Source organism: Rhipicephalus sanguineus, chromosome 3 (genome assembly GCF_013339695.2).
Source record: "Rhipicephalus sanguineus isolate Rsan-2018 chromosome 3, BIME_Rsan_1.4, whole genome shotgun sequence".
Classification (NCBI taxonomy): Eukaryota; Metazoa; Arthropoda; class Arachnida; order Ixodida; family Ixodidae; genus Rhipicephalus; species Rhipicephalus sanguineus.
Window position 1 is genome coordinate 155,877,513 of NC_051178.1, and position 19,640 is coordinate 155,897,152.

Sequence of the window (19,640 nt, forward strand, 5' to 3'; positions counted from 1 at the left end):
TTTGTGTGACGGAGTCATTGCGGAAGGATACGTGTTATTTTGAAAAATTTAACTGCTTTGCTACTGTCCTTCCCAAATTTCCACAGAAGTTCGTGCTCAACTAGTCACCGGCCTATCTCATCACAATTCCTATCTCATCAACTATATTTCAAGCCGAAGTCTTGCCAAAACCGTTTATTACAGAAAGAGTATGAATGTGCTGTATCTGAGATGAGTACAGGAGCACCTTTTTGTTCTTCTTTTTTTATTGCAGCCCGTACTCTCATTCGATGTTGCCACATGGGCCTTTGCATGAGCAGAAGGCATGTTTTGCATGCGCATGTGGAGGTTTAATTAAACTCGTGGTCATGGCTTTCAATATAACGAGAACACTTCAGTCAAGGCCACTGCATAGATGATAGAGGCACTGCATCTGGTCAAGCAGGGACGTACAGTCCCAACAGAAAAAGATTAGCACAAGTGACCGGTGGCCGGAGCCGCAAAATCGTGACACGCGGCGCTGTTGCTCACGAGCACGCCGATAGTGAGATTGCCAAGCACTTTCCATTTTCCAAAGCAGGGGTGGCCGGTGGACTGGCGGAAAGCAGCCCATCTTGCTGTTGGCACATCCGAAAGCCCATATCTTAAAGAAACGCTTGTTCATTGCTTATCGGCAGATGTGGCTACGCACATGCTTTCTTTTTTTCGCTGGACTTGCGAGCAATCGTATATCTTTATCGCAGTTGCCCCGAAAAAGCTGTTTGTTGGAGTGCCCTCTGCCGGCCACCCCTGCTTTGGAAAATGTAATGTGCTAGGCACTCTCGATATCGGCGCGCTCGTAAAAAACAGCGCCGCGTGTTGCAATCTTGTCGCTCCGGCATCCAGTTACTTGTCCCAGTCTTTTTCCGTTGAGACTGTACACGTGCTGCGTATATGTCGCGAAGGCTCGTGCCGAAGCAGAGGTGCATCGTAAACCGTTCGTCGATGAGCTATGCTTCCACGAGGACGTGTGGCTTGGAACGAGGGAGCAGCTTTCACGGTGAGCTACGCAGGGAAAAAAAAAGTGGTAGCTGCAAAGACGATGTATGCAAGGCAGGCAACAGAAGACACCAAATCCAGAAAACTGTCGCGCTTGTATACGACGTTGTGTGAACGACTATGCACCATCGAAACATGTTCAAAATATTTTCGGCACTGAAAATGTTGGTAATAGACCAAACCTACAGTGCGGGCGCGGCGTCATCAACGCGAGCGGAGGTTGCGATGCAGACTTACGTTAACGCATAATGTTTCCTGCGTATGTGTGTATTATACACATGTGCTGCAAGACCTGAGTTAGTTCTCCAACTTCTCAAAATTTTAGAACATCTTGTAAGCTTCACTTTGAGCGTTTCATCCGTAGCGATTTCGCACCACCTTGCTCAAATTTGTACAGGTTAAAACTAACTCAAGTTTTCTGTTTCAGCTAACGTCACAGAACAATTCCTGAAACTTAACTGCTTCTAAGTTTGATAGGCGTGGACTTCGCAATCTTCCCTCATTCGCTGAACGCAACGCTATATCGACGTTATGCTCCCTAAGCCGGAGCGAGAACCTCTAACAAGCTCGCCGAATCATACGGCATCGACCTTTAGCAAGGTGCTGAAGTCCTTTCCTAAGCGGCCGGCTGAAGCAGCTATAACTGTCTCCGTGTGGCTTGGCGAATTGCGACCGAGCCGCGGATATCGCCCGGGCTGCCCGGGCTCCTTGGACTGCCATTGATCCTTTCACCCCCTCATCTCTACAGTACTATACCGCCTCCCAGGAGATTATCCTTCGTGTCGCGCTGCGGACACGGCGTTCGGGCCTGCTTTGCTCGCGGTTTTCGGAGCCCCATGGAACGATGATTTGCGACACCTGGCTGCATCTGCGAGCTGTTCGGGAGGATGGCCGCAGGGTGCCTTACCAGGGGGGCTTGTGTCCCCGCTAGCGGCTGCTGCGGCAACGTTCCGAAATAAAAAAAGCGTGTCTAGCGAATGGCCGGCACGTTACCAAGAGTGACGTCACACTACGTAATGAATTCGCTTATTCAAAATAGTAAGGGCCAAAGGTCACTGATGACGGGAGACGTAGATGGGAAGGAAAGGTGGCCATTCACTAAATCCTGCAAGTCAGGCTGCTAGCAACGCCAGGGCAGACACGACACGCTGATCAGAGTGTTAGAGTATGTCACCTTGTAATGCTTCTACGTCAGGATGCAGAAAAATACTGTTATCCTTTCGAAGATAATTGAAAGTCGTGCACACTTGGCGCCTTGTGTCGAGGTAGTGTATAGCAACACGTTTAGTGTAATTGGCCTATAAAATCGCTCTCCGAAAGGCGCAGATGAGTAAGTCTCAAGGCTGCCACCCTATGAACCATATCTGAACCATTTCCATGAGTTAGTACTGCAGTTTATTGCTGTGCCACTTTGTAAAGTTGGTTTATATAGAGTGTTCACGTTTAGTCAGCGTGTGCCATTTTTCCGCACGATTCGCAGCTTCCACTGCGCTTCTAGAGAGATGAGCAGGGACCAGATTTTCATCTTGCATGTTGCATGCAGATGTACAACAAAATGGCATCATGACGTCAAGTGGCGTCAATGACGTCACTGTCACGAGCTCCACTGTCATCCTGAAATATTGTAATATACGCAGCGAAGGACTGAACCCGCGTCTAACAGTCGAAAGCCAGAAAACGCCAGTATAACTTGGGAAGTCTGAACTTTCCCCAGGTATTTATTCACGGCCGATCGCGCCACGCCGGCCGCAAGTTCAGCTGTTATACTGCCGTGCTAATGAAAGAGTGTTTCGCGCAGCTGCGCCGCTGTTCGTACGTGCGTGAAGGGCGCAGCATATCGAACCCTCGAGCACAGACGGCGACGGCCGATCCATTATCGGCTCCGGTCCGAGTTCCTGGCGGCTTTGCACTCGGCCGATTCGGCGAAATGCCGACCAAAGCGTTTGGATTGCCCTGTTGCAAACGGGAGACTTCTTGGGACTTCTTGGGAAACGGATACAGCCCATGAGCAATGTGTCAACCGACCGGTTTCTTTAAAGAGGGCGTGGGCATCGTAGGTGGGCACGCATGCGATTTTGAGCCATTATGGGCGGCCAACTTAAGTGGGACGTTTTCTAAACGTAATGGCCAACGCACCGTGTTATGCTAATGACCCGCGCATGGAGTTAAGGACACCGGACTAGTGCCGCAAAATCGCTTCGTCATTTCCCAAGCACTGCGATGCAACTATCCATCTCAAAAGTGCGAATACGTTCTTTAATTAGAAGGGGAAAAAACACGCTGGCGTGTTATAAGTCATGTAAATGTTTATTGCTGGAAAGTTTTCGGTCGTTAAGCTATTAGCATAGGAAATAATAATGCAGTAATTGGAGAATCACGTGAGCTGTTTGCATTTCAGAGGACTCTGCGGCGCGTGCATGACGTCGAAATGAAGCCTTGTGTACTAGTTGCGCGCTTTGGAAGCTCGATAGAACCGCCTGCTTGGGACAGAGCGAAGATTGATCGCGCATACCAGGGATAGATCCGCTGCAAGTCTTTTCCGCTTGCACAACCCGTCTATGTTTGTTTTATTCGCTCTATATACTGCGTAGCTATGTTATCACCAGTCCCAGTGCTTGAAGCGCTAAGTTTACGGCCACGCGACTCTGTAGCAATAACGGATACCGCACTTGTTTCGCTTCGTGCCAATCTATTAACACTGCGTGACATACGGATGAGCAGCTTGCGTGTCAACGCGTGGTTCACGTGTGCCTAAGAAAAGCGCTACTCAAAGAGCTAGAGGCATATGTAAGTCATGACGGCGCACTGTTTGGCCGACCTATGCTCATAAATTATGCGGCATAAATTTTGAAAGTTGCGAAAGTTTTGGATGGGGCCATGTCATTATTATACGCCTTCTGCTTCACTAATATTGCCCAAAAATAAAGGTACACTGAAATCACCAATCCCTTATGGATTTGCCTCAGACGACTCGATTGCGGAAACAATCTTCTTTTTCTTGTAAGTTGATTGTACGGATCCCCTCCCTTCCCGAAAGCTCTCTGAACCCAACATGGTTTTGCAGTGCCTCCGGGATCGGCACACCTTTCACCAAGCGACAGTGTAACGTGATGACATCATGATGTGATGCCACGTTACACGACGTCATAATGACGTCTAGGAGAGCTATGAGGTGGGCTAGTTGGCGTTAATTCATCTTCAAAGGTGCGCTTAACGCAGACACTGCACAGAAAGAACAAAATACACGACGTCTTGTGTCCCGTATTTTTATTCGTTCTGTACTGTGTTTGTGTTAGCTAAGTGCACTTTTGAAGATGAATGACGAAGTCACAAATTTTGGCGGCCCGTGACGTCGTGATGACGTCATAGGGGGACGTCATCACGTGATGATGACCTTTCGCATCACTCGTGTTGACGCCGACGGTCAATTTTCGCGTTTGATGATTCATTCAAGGCTTTCTTCGCCTTAATAAATTAAGCATCAAGCTTGCGACTCTTCAACGGCAGAATTTAAACCGGGAGATGAAGCAAAAGAATAAAGAAAAGGTAGAGAGTTTAACCATTGTATTGTTTAGCCATTGTAGGATCGTTAGCCTACACTATTGAAAAGGTCAAAGGAAAGAGAAGATATGATTATGAGGCACGCCGTAATGGTGGGCTCCGGAAATTTCCATCATCTGCTGTTCTTTAACGTGCCCTGACATCGCACAGTACACGGGCCTCTAGCATTTCGCCTCCATCGAAATGAGGCCGCCGCGGCCGGGATCGAAGCAGCGACCTCGGGTCAGCAGCCGTAAACACTGCACCCCCCCGGCAGACCAAGAGCGCAGCACTCTTTCGCATTCGAGTGTTACAGAGTATAACATGCTGCAGACATTTCTTTAAAAACACAGGACTGCCTGCTTCGTAACATAAGACTCTTTCCTATATTAATCCTGTGCAGTATCCTCAACTCGCGCACCGCTTTTCCCCGTATAGCAGACGTTGTTTCTTATTCCAGCAAGAGAAAAAGAGGGAGAGCTAAAACAAGTTTTAATTTAGCCACACTGACATTGCGTGATTTAAGGTGCTAGAAGCAAGGAAAAAGTAGTTACGTGCCGACCGGCTCGACATCGTTTCTTATTAAGGAAAACCTCGTTTTAAGGAAGCTTAAGCTGTACAAGACGAAGAAGCCTTACTAGGGATATAGCTCTCTTATTCGCTCATGTCGAACAGATGCATAGTTCCGCGACATCATATCTTTTCCGCCTGTTGCGGACACGGCTCGCCTTATACCTAACCTTTCTTTTAAGATCATGAAGCGGATTTCCGTTTCTACTTGGGGATCACAGCCTATCCTGGTAGGCTTTATCTGCCGGGCGCTAACTATATACATGGGCTCTGATCCATGGAACGACGGAACAACCTCGTTATTTATTGATATATTGTTTCTTGCTCATTACTTTGTGAAGGTGACTCAGTTCGTTACCACAAAGGCTTTGCGCGGTCTAATCAACCAGGAATATCGGTGTCCTCCGTGATCGAAGACACGAAATATCCACAGCTCCTTACAATCGATCAGTCATCACACTTCGAAGCGAACGAGGCGAGGGGCTGGTGTTAGCGGAACGGAACGACATTGAGTACCCGCGTTAAGAGCGAAGAAAAGAAGGAACATCGCCTCATCCGTTTGCTTCGTTCTGAAAGACATCGAACATTCATGGCGAGCAACTTTTAAGCCGGATTTCATCAGAGACGCCGGATTAGACGCCGGTCGCCTTTGCTGAGCAATACAGATGTTCAGCGCGCTTGCCTCGACTGTCAGCTGGTCTGTTTTTTTTTTTCGTGCTGTTGTTACAACGGCATGTAGCGCATCTGACGTCAGCCTAATAATTTACTTCACGATGCGCATCGCGCGAACAACGGACTTCTTAAGAGATTCATGGAAAGCATTTCGGTGCGTGGAATAAACGGACCACTTTGTCGTCTTTTCGGCGCTGATTGTTGCAGGATGAGGGGAACGGCAGAGCGTTTGTTTAATCAATGCTGAAGAATGACTAAACGCGGCGCCTTTTCAAGGACAATAAAGATTTATGTTAACCGTGATTGATGAGAAAGTTTCCAGTGCCACGACATATCGTGAGTGGAATATTGCGTATTTATTTGTATACTGTTTCAAACACAAGTCGTGGTTGTCTAAGTGCGCGAATTCTTGAAGCAGACATTTGCTTTGGGTTCGTGATTGGGAGGTGTCACGGCGGAGTGTATTGGCTTCACCGAACTTTTTTTTTTTTTCAGACTCCAAATCCAGTCACAAGGCAAGAAGACGCTGAGGTTTCAGAATGCAGGGATCACCTCCTCTCTTACAACGAGTTAACCAAGCACTTCTACCTAGGACGCGGGGCCTTCCCCCTTCCGCACAGTAAACTAAGAGCACAGGCCATTACGCTAAGGCTCTTACAGACAAGAACCTATCCGAACCCGCTGTTAATTAACAAGATTTATCCGGAGTTCTCTACTCCTACAACATGCCACAAATGCCACGAAACCATAGATCTCACTCATATACTCTGGCGTTGCTCCGCGTTACGCAGCGACAAGGAAAACACTGAAGAGCGGTGGGACGCAGCTCTGCGCAGTCCGACATTAGAGGGACAATTATGGGCAGTCCAACGGGCCCGCGAAGCGGCCGAAAGGCTAGGTCTTTCGATCCCAACGTGGGAGCGGCCCGCTTCGAGCTAGGAAACTAGCACGACTTATTGGACCTCAATAAAGTTCTTTCATCCATCCATCCATCCAAATCATAACAACCACGTCGCACTGTGACATTTTTTAATAATAATTTTCAAAGTTTCTATGATCTAGAGCGGTGATGAATGAGAAAAGGACCACAAGGTTAACTGATAACCAGCGTAGTTAAAGTGTAATGCTTCAGGCCGCTAAATGGAGGTTCCATTAATGTTGATTGCACAACTGACGTACTGTTTATCGAAATATGAAATAAAAAAAATCATTTTGCCTTTTCGCACTAACGCCCATCTTATGGGGCGGGTAACAACTGCTTCTTTAAAAAACTGCGCACTGCTGTTGCTCTCTCTTCAGATACATTCGCCTACCTGCAGAGTCGCAATTTGGATTTATTCGTGTTCGAGAACGTTCAGATATCTTCCAATATACCTCGCATTTGCCGTGGTGCCTTCGGGAATAACATTTTCGAAAGAATGCTCCCTCACGACCTCTTTTTTCTTTAATTATATCTGCTACTTAGGAGATGTTGCCGCATTGCATCGTGCCAGCTACTCTTTTTCACAGAATATTACATGCCTGTCTATAAATGTATGTTAACACATTGTGGAAGTCGTGCGAGCGTTACATTGCTTACTCGCTAATTATGCGAATAATGCGAATAAATGTGAACTTACAAAATTTTGTACGGAACGTTAAGCTCGAAATTGCTGCAATATATATATATATATATATATATATATATTATATATAATATATATATATATAGTATATATATATATATATAGTATATAATATAATATATATATTATATATATATATATATATATATAGATATATATATATATATATATATATATATATATATATATAAACGGTCTTCTTTAACCCATCAATATCTCCTATCTACCCTTCCCAGTGCAGGTTAGCAAACAGGAAATTCGCATCTGGGGCAACGTTCCGCTTCTCTCACACAAAACCTTTTATCAATTAGGGGTCCGTGCCAATGCATTTACTGGTTCGTCTGATGGGACGGTCATTGTGTAGTCACAATGTATTCCTTTTTTTTAATGCTTACGAATTTTTCTCGTAGGCAGAGTCTGCAAATTGCTAATAATCTTACACGGGTTCTTACGTTTTACGTGGTCGACACCGCGCCAGTGCGCATCCCTCGAGCGTGCACAGCAACGACAGCCTTGAAGTAATGGACACGTCGCGGAGCCTGCTGCTGAGCCTCGCCGCTCTGGCCCTGCTGGGATCCTCGGTGACGTCAGCCTTCTACCGAGGAAGGCCGGGAAGCAGCCTGGCGCTGGCCAAGAGGCTGGAGACCTGAGCTCGCCGAGGACGAAGAGTACACCGCGCTGCCCGGTAAGCGTTGCCACCGTTCGTTCCTCAGTACACTTCATGTATACACTTCCTCAGTACGCTTCCTCAGTACACTTCCTCAGTACACTTCATGAGGGGATAGCCCCAATGCACCGGCTATGCCAAACAGAACGTTCTTTAAAGGGACACTAAGGCAACTAAACAATTTATGTCAGAGTGAAAGCTCAATGTATGACAACGTCTAAAACAGCAATATTATCAACAGCAGTGCCCTACTTAACGAGAATTAAGCTAAAATGTATCACACGATGAGCGCCACGAGCGGCACATTTTGGAAATGATCCGATGACGTGAGAGAGTTCGACTACAATTAATCACTCGCAATCAAACTATAGCTGCAATAAAAAAAGAACTTTCCGTTGCACCAGAGACGTAATAAAATGCTGCTTTTTCGTTTCTGTTTGATTCATGGAAAGAAGAACCTCTTGGCGTTGCCAAGGGGAACGGTGCGCGTGGTTCAAAGGTTCCGTTTTCCGCCGAACTGCGCTTCGTTCGGCACCCTGCTTAGCTCACGCGTTCGCGTCTCAGTGGTAGTTTCGGTATCGCGTACTGCCGCGTGTGTTCTGCGCGCTCGTGGAAAGTCGCTCTGACAGAAAGTTCGACAAAATGCCGCATGATGTGAAGTTGCCGGATGCCGAATGGCGCATGCCGCCAGTGCACACCGCCGCGCAGTAAAGGCGGGCAGCGTTGGGCACGGCAGCAGTGACGTGAGAAACACCGCTTTCAGGCGGGTGATTTGAAGTGCGCTAACGCGATGCGGACCACTAAACGTGATTTTATTTCAAAATAAGCACTTTCCCCTGGCACAAAAGTAGCACGACAAGGTTTTCTGGGACGTTATGTTCAACAATCAACGTCGACTTATATTTGCCTTTAGTGTCCCTTTAAGGACAACACGGGCTTAGAGGCAGATTTAAACGTGTCGTACTCTAATTTTTTTTCTTGCTCTTTTGGTTTTTCTTTTCATTTTTTGTATTCCCCCTTTCCCCTTTTCCCGAGCGCAGGGTAACCAGCTGGTCTAAGAACTGGCTAACCTCCCTGTCTTGAAGAAGACAGGCAGATTGGGCGAGTTGGTAGGTTTCCGTAATAAATATAAAACAGTGCTTAACACACGGGACACTTCTTCCTTTGTTCCGTGTGCTAAGCGCTGTTTTATATTTATAATGGTTCCCTGCCTTTCCGCCTGTTTCCTTCTTCCTTCCTTCTGTCCATAACTTTGCAATCTATAGGTCGGCAAACTCAGTCAACAATACACTCGGACTAAGATAAACCCGTTAGTCTGAGTGGTGGTTTGTGTTGACGTTGTAGCGGGCGGTGTTAGCCTGGCACAAATAGTCGGAGATTGTTCCACCTGAGCCACTCATGCACCGACAGCAGGGTTGTGTCACCATGCGTTGAGTGAGCCACACTGACGCTGAGTGAGCCCGGCTGAGGAGATAGTGCCTGGACCGTGGACGTGTCCGAACAAACATAGATTATTGACTCTCAGTGCTCAACGGGATCTTCTCGTAGGCACTGCCCTGATGATTTCTTCGTGAATGCTAGTTAATGTGCATCTTTCGTTTCCTCTATGTTCATATAGCCACTGTATGTTTTATGTGATCGGAAATCCTTGAACAGGGGATGTCGCCGGGGACAACGTTATGACGAGAAGACTTGTCTTCGTTGGCTCCCTCTGTTCAACGACTTTTTTATCACTTTATGCCTGCATCTTCCCCTGAATTTCTGTCTAGTATATGTTGTTGTTGTTCAGACATTTGGCGGCGCAACCCACTTCGGGGGATAGGCCATGAATCGGACGGTGCCTTTCTTAAAGAAATAATTCACTTTCTGAAGGAAACAGTTTTAAAAATGAATAGTTTATGCGTTACACATTAACAGTATAACTTCCTAAAGCTTAAAGAGAAAAAAAAGCGAAAGAAAAATGGCCAAAAATACATGTGCATACAGCTGTGATTAAGGAAGGAAACGTTCGAAAAAGAAACTGTACTAAGTTAAACATAACATTCAAATCTTTTTGTCTCTCGTAGGAAATTGCATACAGCGTCGAAAACACTCATGTGGCTAAAACCAAGCACGGTAGCACCAAATGAAAGAACCACCGGAAGTGACAAATTTAAGCCCATCTTTCGAAGGGGACCTTCTAGTAGTCTTTTTCGTTAAATTTTAAACCTGGGGCACGTCAAAAAGAAGTGATCCAGAGATTCACTGTCATTACAATGAAGGCATAAAGGTGACTGACCTAGACCAGACCTGTGAAGGTAAAAGTTCAGTGGGGGGACTCGACATCGTAGCCTTGCAACTGAGATTTCTTCCTTTCTAGAGGAACACCATCTGCTCTTCCAAGGAAACTTCAGTTGTGGGAAGTCTGATGAAAACGAAGGAGATTTGTCGAAGTGATTGGACATTGTAAGCTTTTCAAATCTCGCTGCAGTGAGATATGCCGACGTCGGCAATATAGACATAACAGGGCCATCGTGTGATGATACTGCAAGTGAATCCACATATTCATTGAGCATCAAACCTTTATGTCCACATACCCACACTAAACGAGTAAGCCGTAAGTATCTTGGAATTAGCGAATAGAATGTCTCTAAGGTACTTGATAAAGTTGGTGCGCTTAAGGAAGAACACACAGAGAGGCAGTCGTTTAAAATAACCACTTCCGACAGACACCGAGGCAATTTACGTAATGCTAGTACTATAGCAGCAACCTCTTATTATTCTTATGGTCCTATATCTTCTTTTTCGTGTTTGTGTGAGATGCCCACTGTAACGTATTAATCTCATGTTTATGCTGTTATTATTATTATTATTATTATTATTTATTATTATTATTATTATTATTATTATTATGATTATTATTATTAGATGCGAAGTATCTTAAGGCCGAGCTCAATCCGGTGGTGTGTGGCGTGACCACCCTTACTGCGCATGCGCATAACCTCTCCACACACCTCCTCTCCACTCACCCTCTCCCCTTCCCCTCTCCACCTTCCCTCTCCACTTTCTCTCTCCCATACCCCTCTCCCCTCCCCCTTCCACTCTTCCTCTAAAACGCGGGCCTAGGACATGCCGAAATTTCTCCTGCGCAACGCGCGATGAGCTCGAGCGCATGCACGTCCCCTCCCCTTCTCTCTCCTCTCTACGCTGCCCCCCTCTCGCCCGCCTGTCGACCGCGTTCCCCGCTCGCCCTGTGAGAATTAACGGCCAGGCTAGATGGAAGATACGACGCGCGTAGCGTCCCTCTTCGCGTTCACGAGCGAGGTCGGTAGCATGCCAACGAACGCCAACGGAACGCGATCGTGCAAGTGCTCCGCTTCGCATCCGCCTCATGGTCCCCTTTAGCGGGAGATGGTGTGTAATTATTATTATTATTATTATTATTATTATTATTATTATTGGTAGTAGTAGTAATATTAGTAGTAGTAGTAGTAGTAGTATTGCTTAGGTGCGTGTTTTAATATCTTTGGTTTATGTATAGTTGGCCTTAGTCGTGAATGCACTGCCCAGTATAATGTTTAAATATTGAACAAAGAAAAACAGAAAAGTGTAGACTTTTGGTGAGTCTGATACCTTGTAGACTCTGTAAGTAAAAAAAAAATGTTTTGTGTGTGAGTCTGGGCACCCGCCGCGGACGCGGTTCCGAGACCTTGTCTCGAAGCGGCTTCCTCGGCACGCTGGACGGCCCAGAGTTGTGCTGTCAGGTTCGAGCTGAGCAGTGCGGTCTTCCAGCGCGAGCGGAGGCTGGCGGTGGAAGAGACGGATGAATCGGCACTGTTCGATTTGGCCCACTAAAAAGACGCCGGACTCAAATCTTATTGATTTGACAATAAAGTTTCCGTTCTTCTTCTTGTGTGTGAGTCAGGGTGAGCTTCGTTTATATTGCCGGGCCTATAGGGACCTTTCATCCTCCCCTGAGCTTTCTCTAAGCCAGAAGGTCGCTGTTTTCAATATCGGACTCCCCCAGATACCCAGGGTATGAGAGCTAGGAATTGAGAGGTGGTCAGAAAAGCGTCTTGTGCAAATAGTCGGCTTCATATGTTGATGTTAGAACGGTTGGATTCCAATGCCGACGAACTTTTAGGCTATACAGCCGCTTGCACGTTTACTGCCACCACCACACAACAAATATCGAGGGGCACCTATAGGTTATCGCATAGACATGGAAAGCGCGTTAGGCTATAAATCTCGGTTTATAGCACAGGAAGTATTGAAGCGCTAGTAGGTTCATGTCAAGTATTGGGTACTAACTACGCCAAATATGAAAATAAAACACAGAAAAGGCATACGAATGTTTGTGTGTGGGCTTCAGTATTATTTTACTGTGATGTCTCGCGTTTAAGGTTACCAAAAGATTCATCGTAATTAACGAATCACAGAAGTAGAACGCGGTCGAACTCATGACTGCCAATTACTTATGCCAATTACGAATGACTGCACTTCTCTAATGGTATTCACCGCACGCTACCGCAGGCGCCCTGGAAGCTTTCGAGTGGCGCTCCCGGTTCCCCCCAGCGGCGCCTGCAGATATTAGCAGCTTCTACCCGTTCTTCAGGCCCACGTCCCTCGCCAAGAAGAACAAGGACGCGCCGCGGTCTATCGACCCGGCCGGGGCTGCGAACCGCAAGTTCCAGACGCAGGGATGGAGGCGCTGATCACCAAGACGAAGCACTACCGGACACTGAAACATTAAAGCTCACGTTTGACCGTTTGTTGCCGTATAAATATATGGTGTCTCTCTCTCCTTCGCTGACAGTCAGTGGAGAGCTGGCTCTCAACGCTCGTGCCTTTAGCGGAGAAGTGCAGATCCCTCTGCGTTGCCGCCAGCGATATCCAGCGGCAACGTAGAAGGATCTTCTCTTTCCTGTCCGTCAGCACAACAAGCTCTTCAAGGCGGCTCTGCACAACCTACAGGACAAAGAGTGAATAGATCGGCTAGGGGCCACTCGCCCAGACTAGCGACACACGTTCTGCACGCCATTTCTGTAAATAAGTGGTTTTAGGATATCACAATTTCTGGCATGTATCAGGAATATTTGATTTAGAACTGAAGGATAGAAAGGTATGTTTTGACCAGCTACTGACCGCACGCAATCGCCTCCTAGTAGCATGCCTGTGCACTCAGCTTTGTCACATCATGCACGCAACAAAAGTTTTTAAAACATTGCCAAGCCCGGCGTGACGAAAACAGGGACGTCAAGTTTTCGGTCGTAGTAGCATTGTGTCATGAAGAAGAAGGGGCGGCGCCAGGATTTTCTTACGGAAAGGGGGGGGGGGACGTCACCTAACCAAAGTGAGCTCCTTCATGGGAGCAGAGAGGCTGGGAACTTATGCGCTGTGCTTTGGATGTGTTTACTGTTGGGAGGGCAAAGGGGGGGGGGCAGCTGCACCCCCCCGCGCCCCCCACTGGCGCCGCCCCTGTAAAGCAGAGTGCACATGTATGGTACAGTAGAGGCTCCAGTAGATAAGCCACACAGCTTATAAGCGGGGTGCCGTAGGTTCGAATCCCTCTACCGCGAACGTTTCTTCTTTCACAACTATTCCGTTTTTTTTTATATACCTCCGTTTTATGTACAGCGATTACCGAGGCGAAGTTAAAATTAAAGCGAGAGCATTCGCGGAGAAATGAACGTGCGGATCACACCGGCTTACGCGGGCCAGAGTGAATCTAATTTCTTTTTTTTTTTCTTTACAGCGTTCGTTTTACCTTACAGAGGGATGGACTGACAGACAGCTTTCTTGTTGAGTCGGCGTAGAAGTGCTTACGCATTTTAAAAACCCCACATTACTGGATTCTGTTTATATATAGCCGCGTCAAAGCTACCTCCAAGGTGTGCTAGTTGCTCATGCCATGAACATTACAACCACGCAGAAAAATTACAAACATTACCTGGATGCCATCAGCGTTACTAATCTATGACATAACGAGCACACTTCCTTTAATCAAGCAAACGTATCCGCACCTCCCATCTTGGTGCTTCCAGATTGGTGCGCTTGCTTGGTCAGTTTTCATGCATATAAATAAGGGCCTTCCGAGCTAAACGATCTCCTGATGTGTTTGCTTGACCGCAATATTGGTCGAAAAATTGTCGAAAAACCTTGGAGGACGCTTGAGCTTCGCCTTCAAGAGTAGAACGCGATAGTGCAATCAGCCCCCGTGCGCATCGCATTCTCAACTGCTAGCCTAGCTTCGGTTCTCGGGGCATGCCTCAGCCGTGCCGTAAGGAAACGAACGACTGTGCGCGTAACATTGGCCGTTTCAAACTATCCTAGAATGCCTATTGCAAGTACAGTTAAGTGTCTACTACGCCATAATTCTTCCTTTTGCGATTCAGCGAAGGGCCCGCCACGCGTCCGTAAGGCAACACGCGAACCTACGCATCTGTTGGCTTTGTTGATGCCTTTGCTGATGATGATGATTAAATATGTCTAAGCACTTTGTAATGGGTGGGCTTTTAAAACACCCACTCGTTGCGCAATTCACATTTTTTGAGGCCTGGCGCGATTCTACGCTTCTGTCACGCAATATTACATGCGTTAAGCAGACTCCTTCCACTACATGACATTCATATAGTGTTTTTTTCCGAAGCAATTTCAAGAAATAGCGTAGCTCTGTGGTAGAACACCTGCTTGCCACGCGGACGGCCTGGGTTCGAGTCTCACTCGAACCGGAAGATTTTTATTGCGTATTTTATTTCTATCTTTCTCGATTATTCACGCATTGTTTCTTTTTCCTGAGCAGTTTCAAGAAGTAGCATTGCTCTGTGGTAGAACACCGTCTTGCCACGCGGGCGGCCTGGGTTCGAATCTCAGTAGAAAACGCGAAGTGTTTATTATTTATTTTATTTGCATCTTGACTGTAATGAGAGTTATTGTTCCTTAGCGCATATGCTTTGGCAATGCCCCGCGTTACCTAACGGCCCTCTATCCAGCGAAGCCGACTGGGAAGAGGCACTCCGGAGCCCATCGCTCCAGGCACAAATCCAGGCAATCCAGAGGGCCCAAGAAAGGGCGGAACATCACGGTGTCCCAGCCCCGACTTGGACACGGCCAGCGGCCTCCGCGGGTCCCCGATAGGGGTTCCCGCGAAAGCTCCTCAGGATCAAATAAAGTTCATTGTCTGTCTGTCTGTTTCTCGATTTTTTGGTCACGGACAAGATGATGATTTTTCGCTCACAACCAACGGCGCCGACACCACCGTCGACGCCACGTTAAAATTTGAGGCCCATATCAACCATGATAAGACCCAAATTTTGCGTGAAGTCACACCAAATATCGTATTCGGTATCGGCTGATGCAACGCGCGATCTACATACAGCAGGGACGGCTCTCTTGCGAGAAAACGGAGAGAGGGTCGGACTAACAGCACCTGCGACACCTTCTCCACTAGTCGATACAGGAAGTCGGCTTCACAGCAATACAGACCATGGGAAAATATTTTCAGCCATTTCTGATTACTGTGGCGTGAAACGTACGCGTCGCAGGTCCGTCCTTGCAAGGTGTGACGTCAGACAAAAGTTGCACGTCACGTCAAAAGACGCATTGCACGTCAGACAGAAGTTGAGGCTTATCATGCGCGATAAGGGCCTCAACTTTTTTGACTGGTTTTCGACATGTATTGCGGCGGAGCAAAAGCATCAGGAGGAGCTTTAGCTCGAAAGGCTCTTCTTATACGCATTGCAGGTCTGTCGCTGCAAGGTGTGACGTCAGACAAAAGTTGAGCCTTATCATGCGCGATAAGGGCCTCAACTTTTTTGACTGGTTTTCGACATGTATTGCGGCGGAGCAAAAGTATCAGGAGGAGCTTTAGCTCGAAAGGCTCTTCTTATACGCATTGCAGGTCTGTCGCTGCAAGGTGTGACGTCAGACAAAGTTGAGCCTTATCATGCGCGAGAAGGGCCTCAACTTTTTTGACTGGTTTTCGACATGTATTGCGGCGGAGCAAAAGTATCAGGAGGAGCTTTAGCTCGAAAGGCTCTTCTTATACGCATTGCAGGTCTGTCGCTGCAAGGTGTGACGTCAGACAAAAGTTGAGCCTTATCATGCGCGATAAGGGCCTCAACTTTTTTTACTGGTTTTCGACATGTATTGCGGCGGAGCAAAAGTATCAGGAGGAGCTTTAGCTCGAGAGGCTCTTCTTATACGCATTGCAGGTCTGTCGTTGCAAGGTGTGACGTCATACAAAAGTTGAGCCTTATCATGCGTGATAAGGGCCTCAACTTTTTTTACTGGTTTTCGACATGTAATGCGGCGAAGCAAACGCATCAGGGCAACCTGTCGCTCGGAAGGCTCTTATACGTATCGTAGGTCCGCCATTGCAATATGCACCCGCACTCAGTTTTATTAAAATTGGATAACCTTTAAAAAATACAAGATTCAAGATACAAGACTAAATACAAGATTTCTAAAGGCTATAGACTTGCCTTTTTGGTCAAGAAGGCACCAACAATCAATCTTACTAAAATTGTATCAAGCTATCAAAAATCAAAAAATACGAGATTTCCAAAGGCTATAGGCTTACCTTTTTGGTCAAGAAAGTACCAACAATGAAGGAGGAGCCTCGGGAGAGGAGAAAAGGAAAAGCCTCGTGACAGGAGAAAATGGTAAGATGTCACGTTATCGACCGCGGAGAGGAGGTGCAACTAATGGGGGGAGTGAATAAACGAAAGAAAATAAGCTTCCTTGTTGATCCGAGGTTCGAACCCGGGCCCTCACGTTCCGAAGGCATGTGTCATAACCACTGGGCTATACACCCTCACTTGCTCGACATAAATTTATGGGAAGCATATGAATGCGTTGTATCGACGGTCACGTGAAAAGGGGAAAGGAGGAGCCCCGTGAGAGGGGAAAGAGAAGAAGGCCAGATGATCTACCGCGGGAAGAAGGTGTGATTGAAAGGAGGGGGAGGAGTTAATAAAGAAATAAATAAAACAATATTCTTTGTTGATCCGGGGTTCGAACCCGGGCCCTCAAGTTCCGAAGGCAAGTGCCATAACCACTGGGCTATACACCCTCACTTGCTCGACATAAATTTATGGGAAGCATATGAATGCGTTGTATCGACGGTCACGTGAAAAGGGGAGAGGAGGAGCCCCGTGAGAGGGGAAAGAGAAGAAGGCCAGATGATCTACCGCGGGAAGGAGGTGTGATTGAATGGAGGGGGAGGAGTGAATAAAGAAATAAATAAAACAAAATTATTTGTTGATCTGGGGTTCGAACCGTGACCCTCAAGTTCCGAAGGCAAGTGCCATAACCACTGGGCTATACACCCACACTTGCTCGACATGAATTTATGGGAAACATATGAATGCGTTCTATCGACGGTCACGTGAAAATGGGAAAGGATGAGCCTCGTGAGAGGGGAGAGAGATAAGGAGGTCATATGATTTACCGCGGAAAGGAGGTGTGACTGAAGAGGGTAGAAGAAGGCCGTGGTGGAACGCTACCAGCGCGGCCGTGCATGTCATGCACAGCAGCAGCGCTCGCAACGCTGCTTGCGTTCCACCGCCACCGCGATAGTATAGCACGCTGTTCATTCATTCATTCATTCATTCATTCATTCATTCATTCATTCATTCATTAATTCATTCAGTTTATTTAGACAAAAGGAAAGTTTGCCTGGGTTGAAGGGACAACAAAGAATACCTGAGTGGAAAGTTTGCTCAAACTTATCAATAGCAACGTGTAATGCCTGAAGAGAGGGGCGACAGCTTCGCTGCTCGATGGTTTTCACGGCATGGAATTTGCTAAAATAATTTATTTCTGAATTCTCCATCTCCTTTTACTCCTTCTGCAAAACAGGCTACAGCAAACCGGATATTTACCTTTCGGTTAACCTCCCTGCCTTTCGCACACCATTTATCTTTCTCTTTGTCTCTCTCCACAGCAAGTCTGTGGTCTTTATTAATTGGAAATACGGGCCATGGCTGAAAGCGCTGCAAGAATGGCTCAGAATCCCCCAACAATGTCATTTAACGTTTTTTTTTTATTTTTTCTTAACGTGAAAACGTCCTTCGAAGCTTAGAAGCACTAAAGTATGTTACAAATCGAGAAGAAATAACTTTATTTTACAGAATGGGGCGGCAGTCTTGTTTTGGTGGCCTGAGATGACGGCTCCGAGTTCCTGAAATCGGCCGGCATTGTCGGCCTGCCGGACGGCCCAGAGCTGGTCGTTCAGATCCGAGATTTTGAAGGCCGCCTGCCAGCGGCGGCCTAGTGGACAGAGAAGGTCGCCTCCGAACTGGACTTGGGTAGCCAGCTGGCAACCCTTGACCAGACCCAGCCGCAGAAGCCAGTGGGGCCCTGGAACAGGGGCTCCACCCATATGCAACAGTCGCCATGTATGCATCAATAAAATTGTTCTAGTTCTTCCCAGCGGCCGCCACAGCCTGGGCGGAGGCCGGAAGGCGTGAGCTTGATGCTACCTGTAAGCTTGTATGACGATGCTAGATTACGACCTAAGAGCAAATATATAAGCTCAACCCACAAAACCGTGGTGCGCCGGAGTCGTACCATCTGGTTTTCGTTCGAAGCGCAAGTAGTACTTTCTCTCTGCTAATGTTCATACTTGGTACATTGGAAAATGAAAATTCGTATTTTCTAACTGAATTATTCTTTTTGAACACCTGACACAATTTGTCGAGACTTTCGAGTTTTCCAAGACCAAGAACACAGAAGTGTGTCTGTAGGGTGAAATTTGAATACCTTAAACGCGCACATGTGCTCGATGTTGGGAAAAATTAGGAAACGTGGGCGGAGCACTAGCATTTACACAAATTCTTTTTGCGTGGGGCGGTAACGGCTGTGGGCGGAGCTTATATTTTTGACAGGTTGTAACGTAAGCACTGAAACGTCGTGATCAAAAGAAACTTTATCTAGCGTTTCTGTACACGTTCTAGTTTTACGTGCCCTAAATATTTTTTTTTAATTTGCACCTAAGTAATCAACTCATCAAATACAAAAAAGAGAAAGAAAGCAAACCAAAACACTCTGTGTTACATACGAGAGCTACTTGCACAGCAAGCATTGGTTGGTCTAAATCGCCTAAAATGTACAACTGTTTTGAATACATTGATTAAAGCAGGTGATCAGATTACGGGAAACCTCGCGTACCTGTGCTTTAGAAAAAAAAATTGGCCACGTATCTGCGTGCTTCGCTGCAAATGTCGTCGAAAAACGATAGTCGTCTGCTGGCCGTACTACACGAGTCCTCCTCCTCTATGTTGAATCGCCGCATCTGGCTCATAGCGTCGCATTTGCAGCGCAGCCCAAAAACACTAGCATCTTTCACGCAGCCTAAGAAACACTAGGGTCTTTAAAATTACGTATCTATGTATTTTCTAGTAAAGGAACACACCACCTAATACTTACGTATTGATGTTGCGCCTCAGATATGAGCAACATTTGCTTTTTGATCGACAATGTTCACAAGTATGAACGGCGGTACCAGTTCAACGTGTCTGGGCATTCCGCAAGTGGTTAAACTTTGGCCGGGTGGCGGAATTGGCTGA

The 19,640-nt window shown here is 46.8% G+C and overlaps 1 protein-coding gene across 2 annotated transcripts in view; it reads left to right on the top strand.

Moving 5' to 3' along the window:
• The window catches only part of LOC119385136 (uncharacterized), a 67,266-nt gene that overhangs the window by 24,015 nt on the left and 23,611 nt on the right, over positions 1 to 19,640 (top strand). The window contains exon 2 of one of the 2 annotated variants that reach the window (XM_049413537.1): positions 7,903 to 8,070. The exons of the other annotated variant lie outside the window; for it this stretch is intronic. Within the exon in view, the coding sequence (XP_049269494.1) occupies positions 7,903 to 8,070 (168 nt within the window). The remainder of the gene's footprint in view (positions 1 to 7,902; positions 8,071 to 19,640) is intronic. 2 annotated transcript variants of the gene reach the window in all.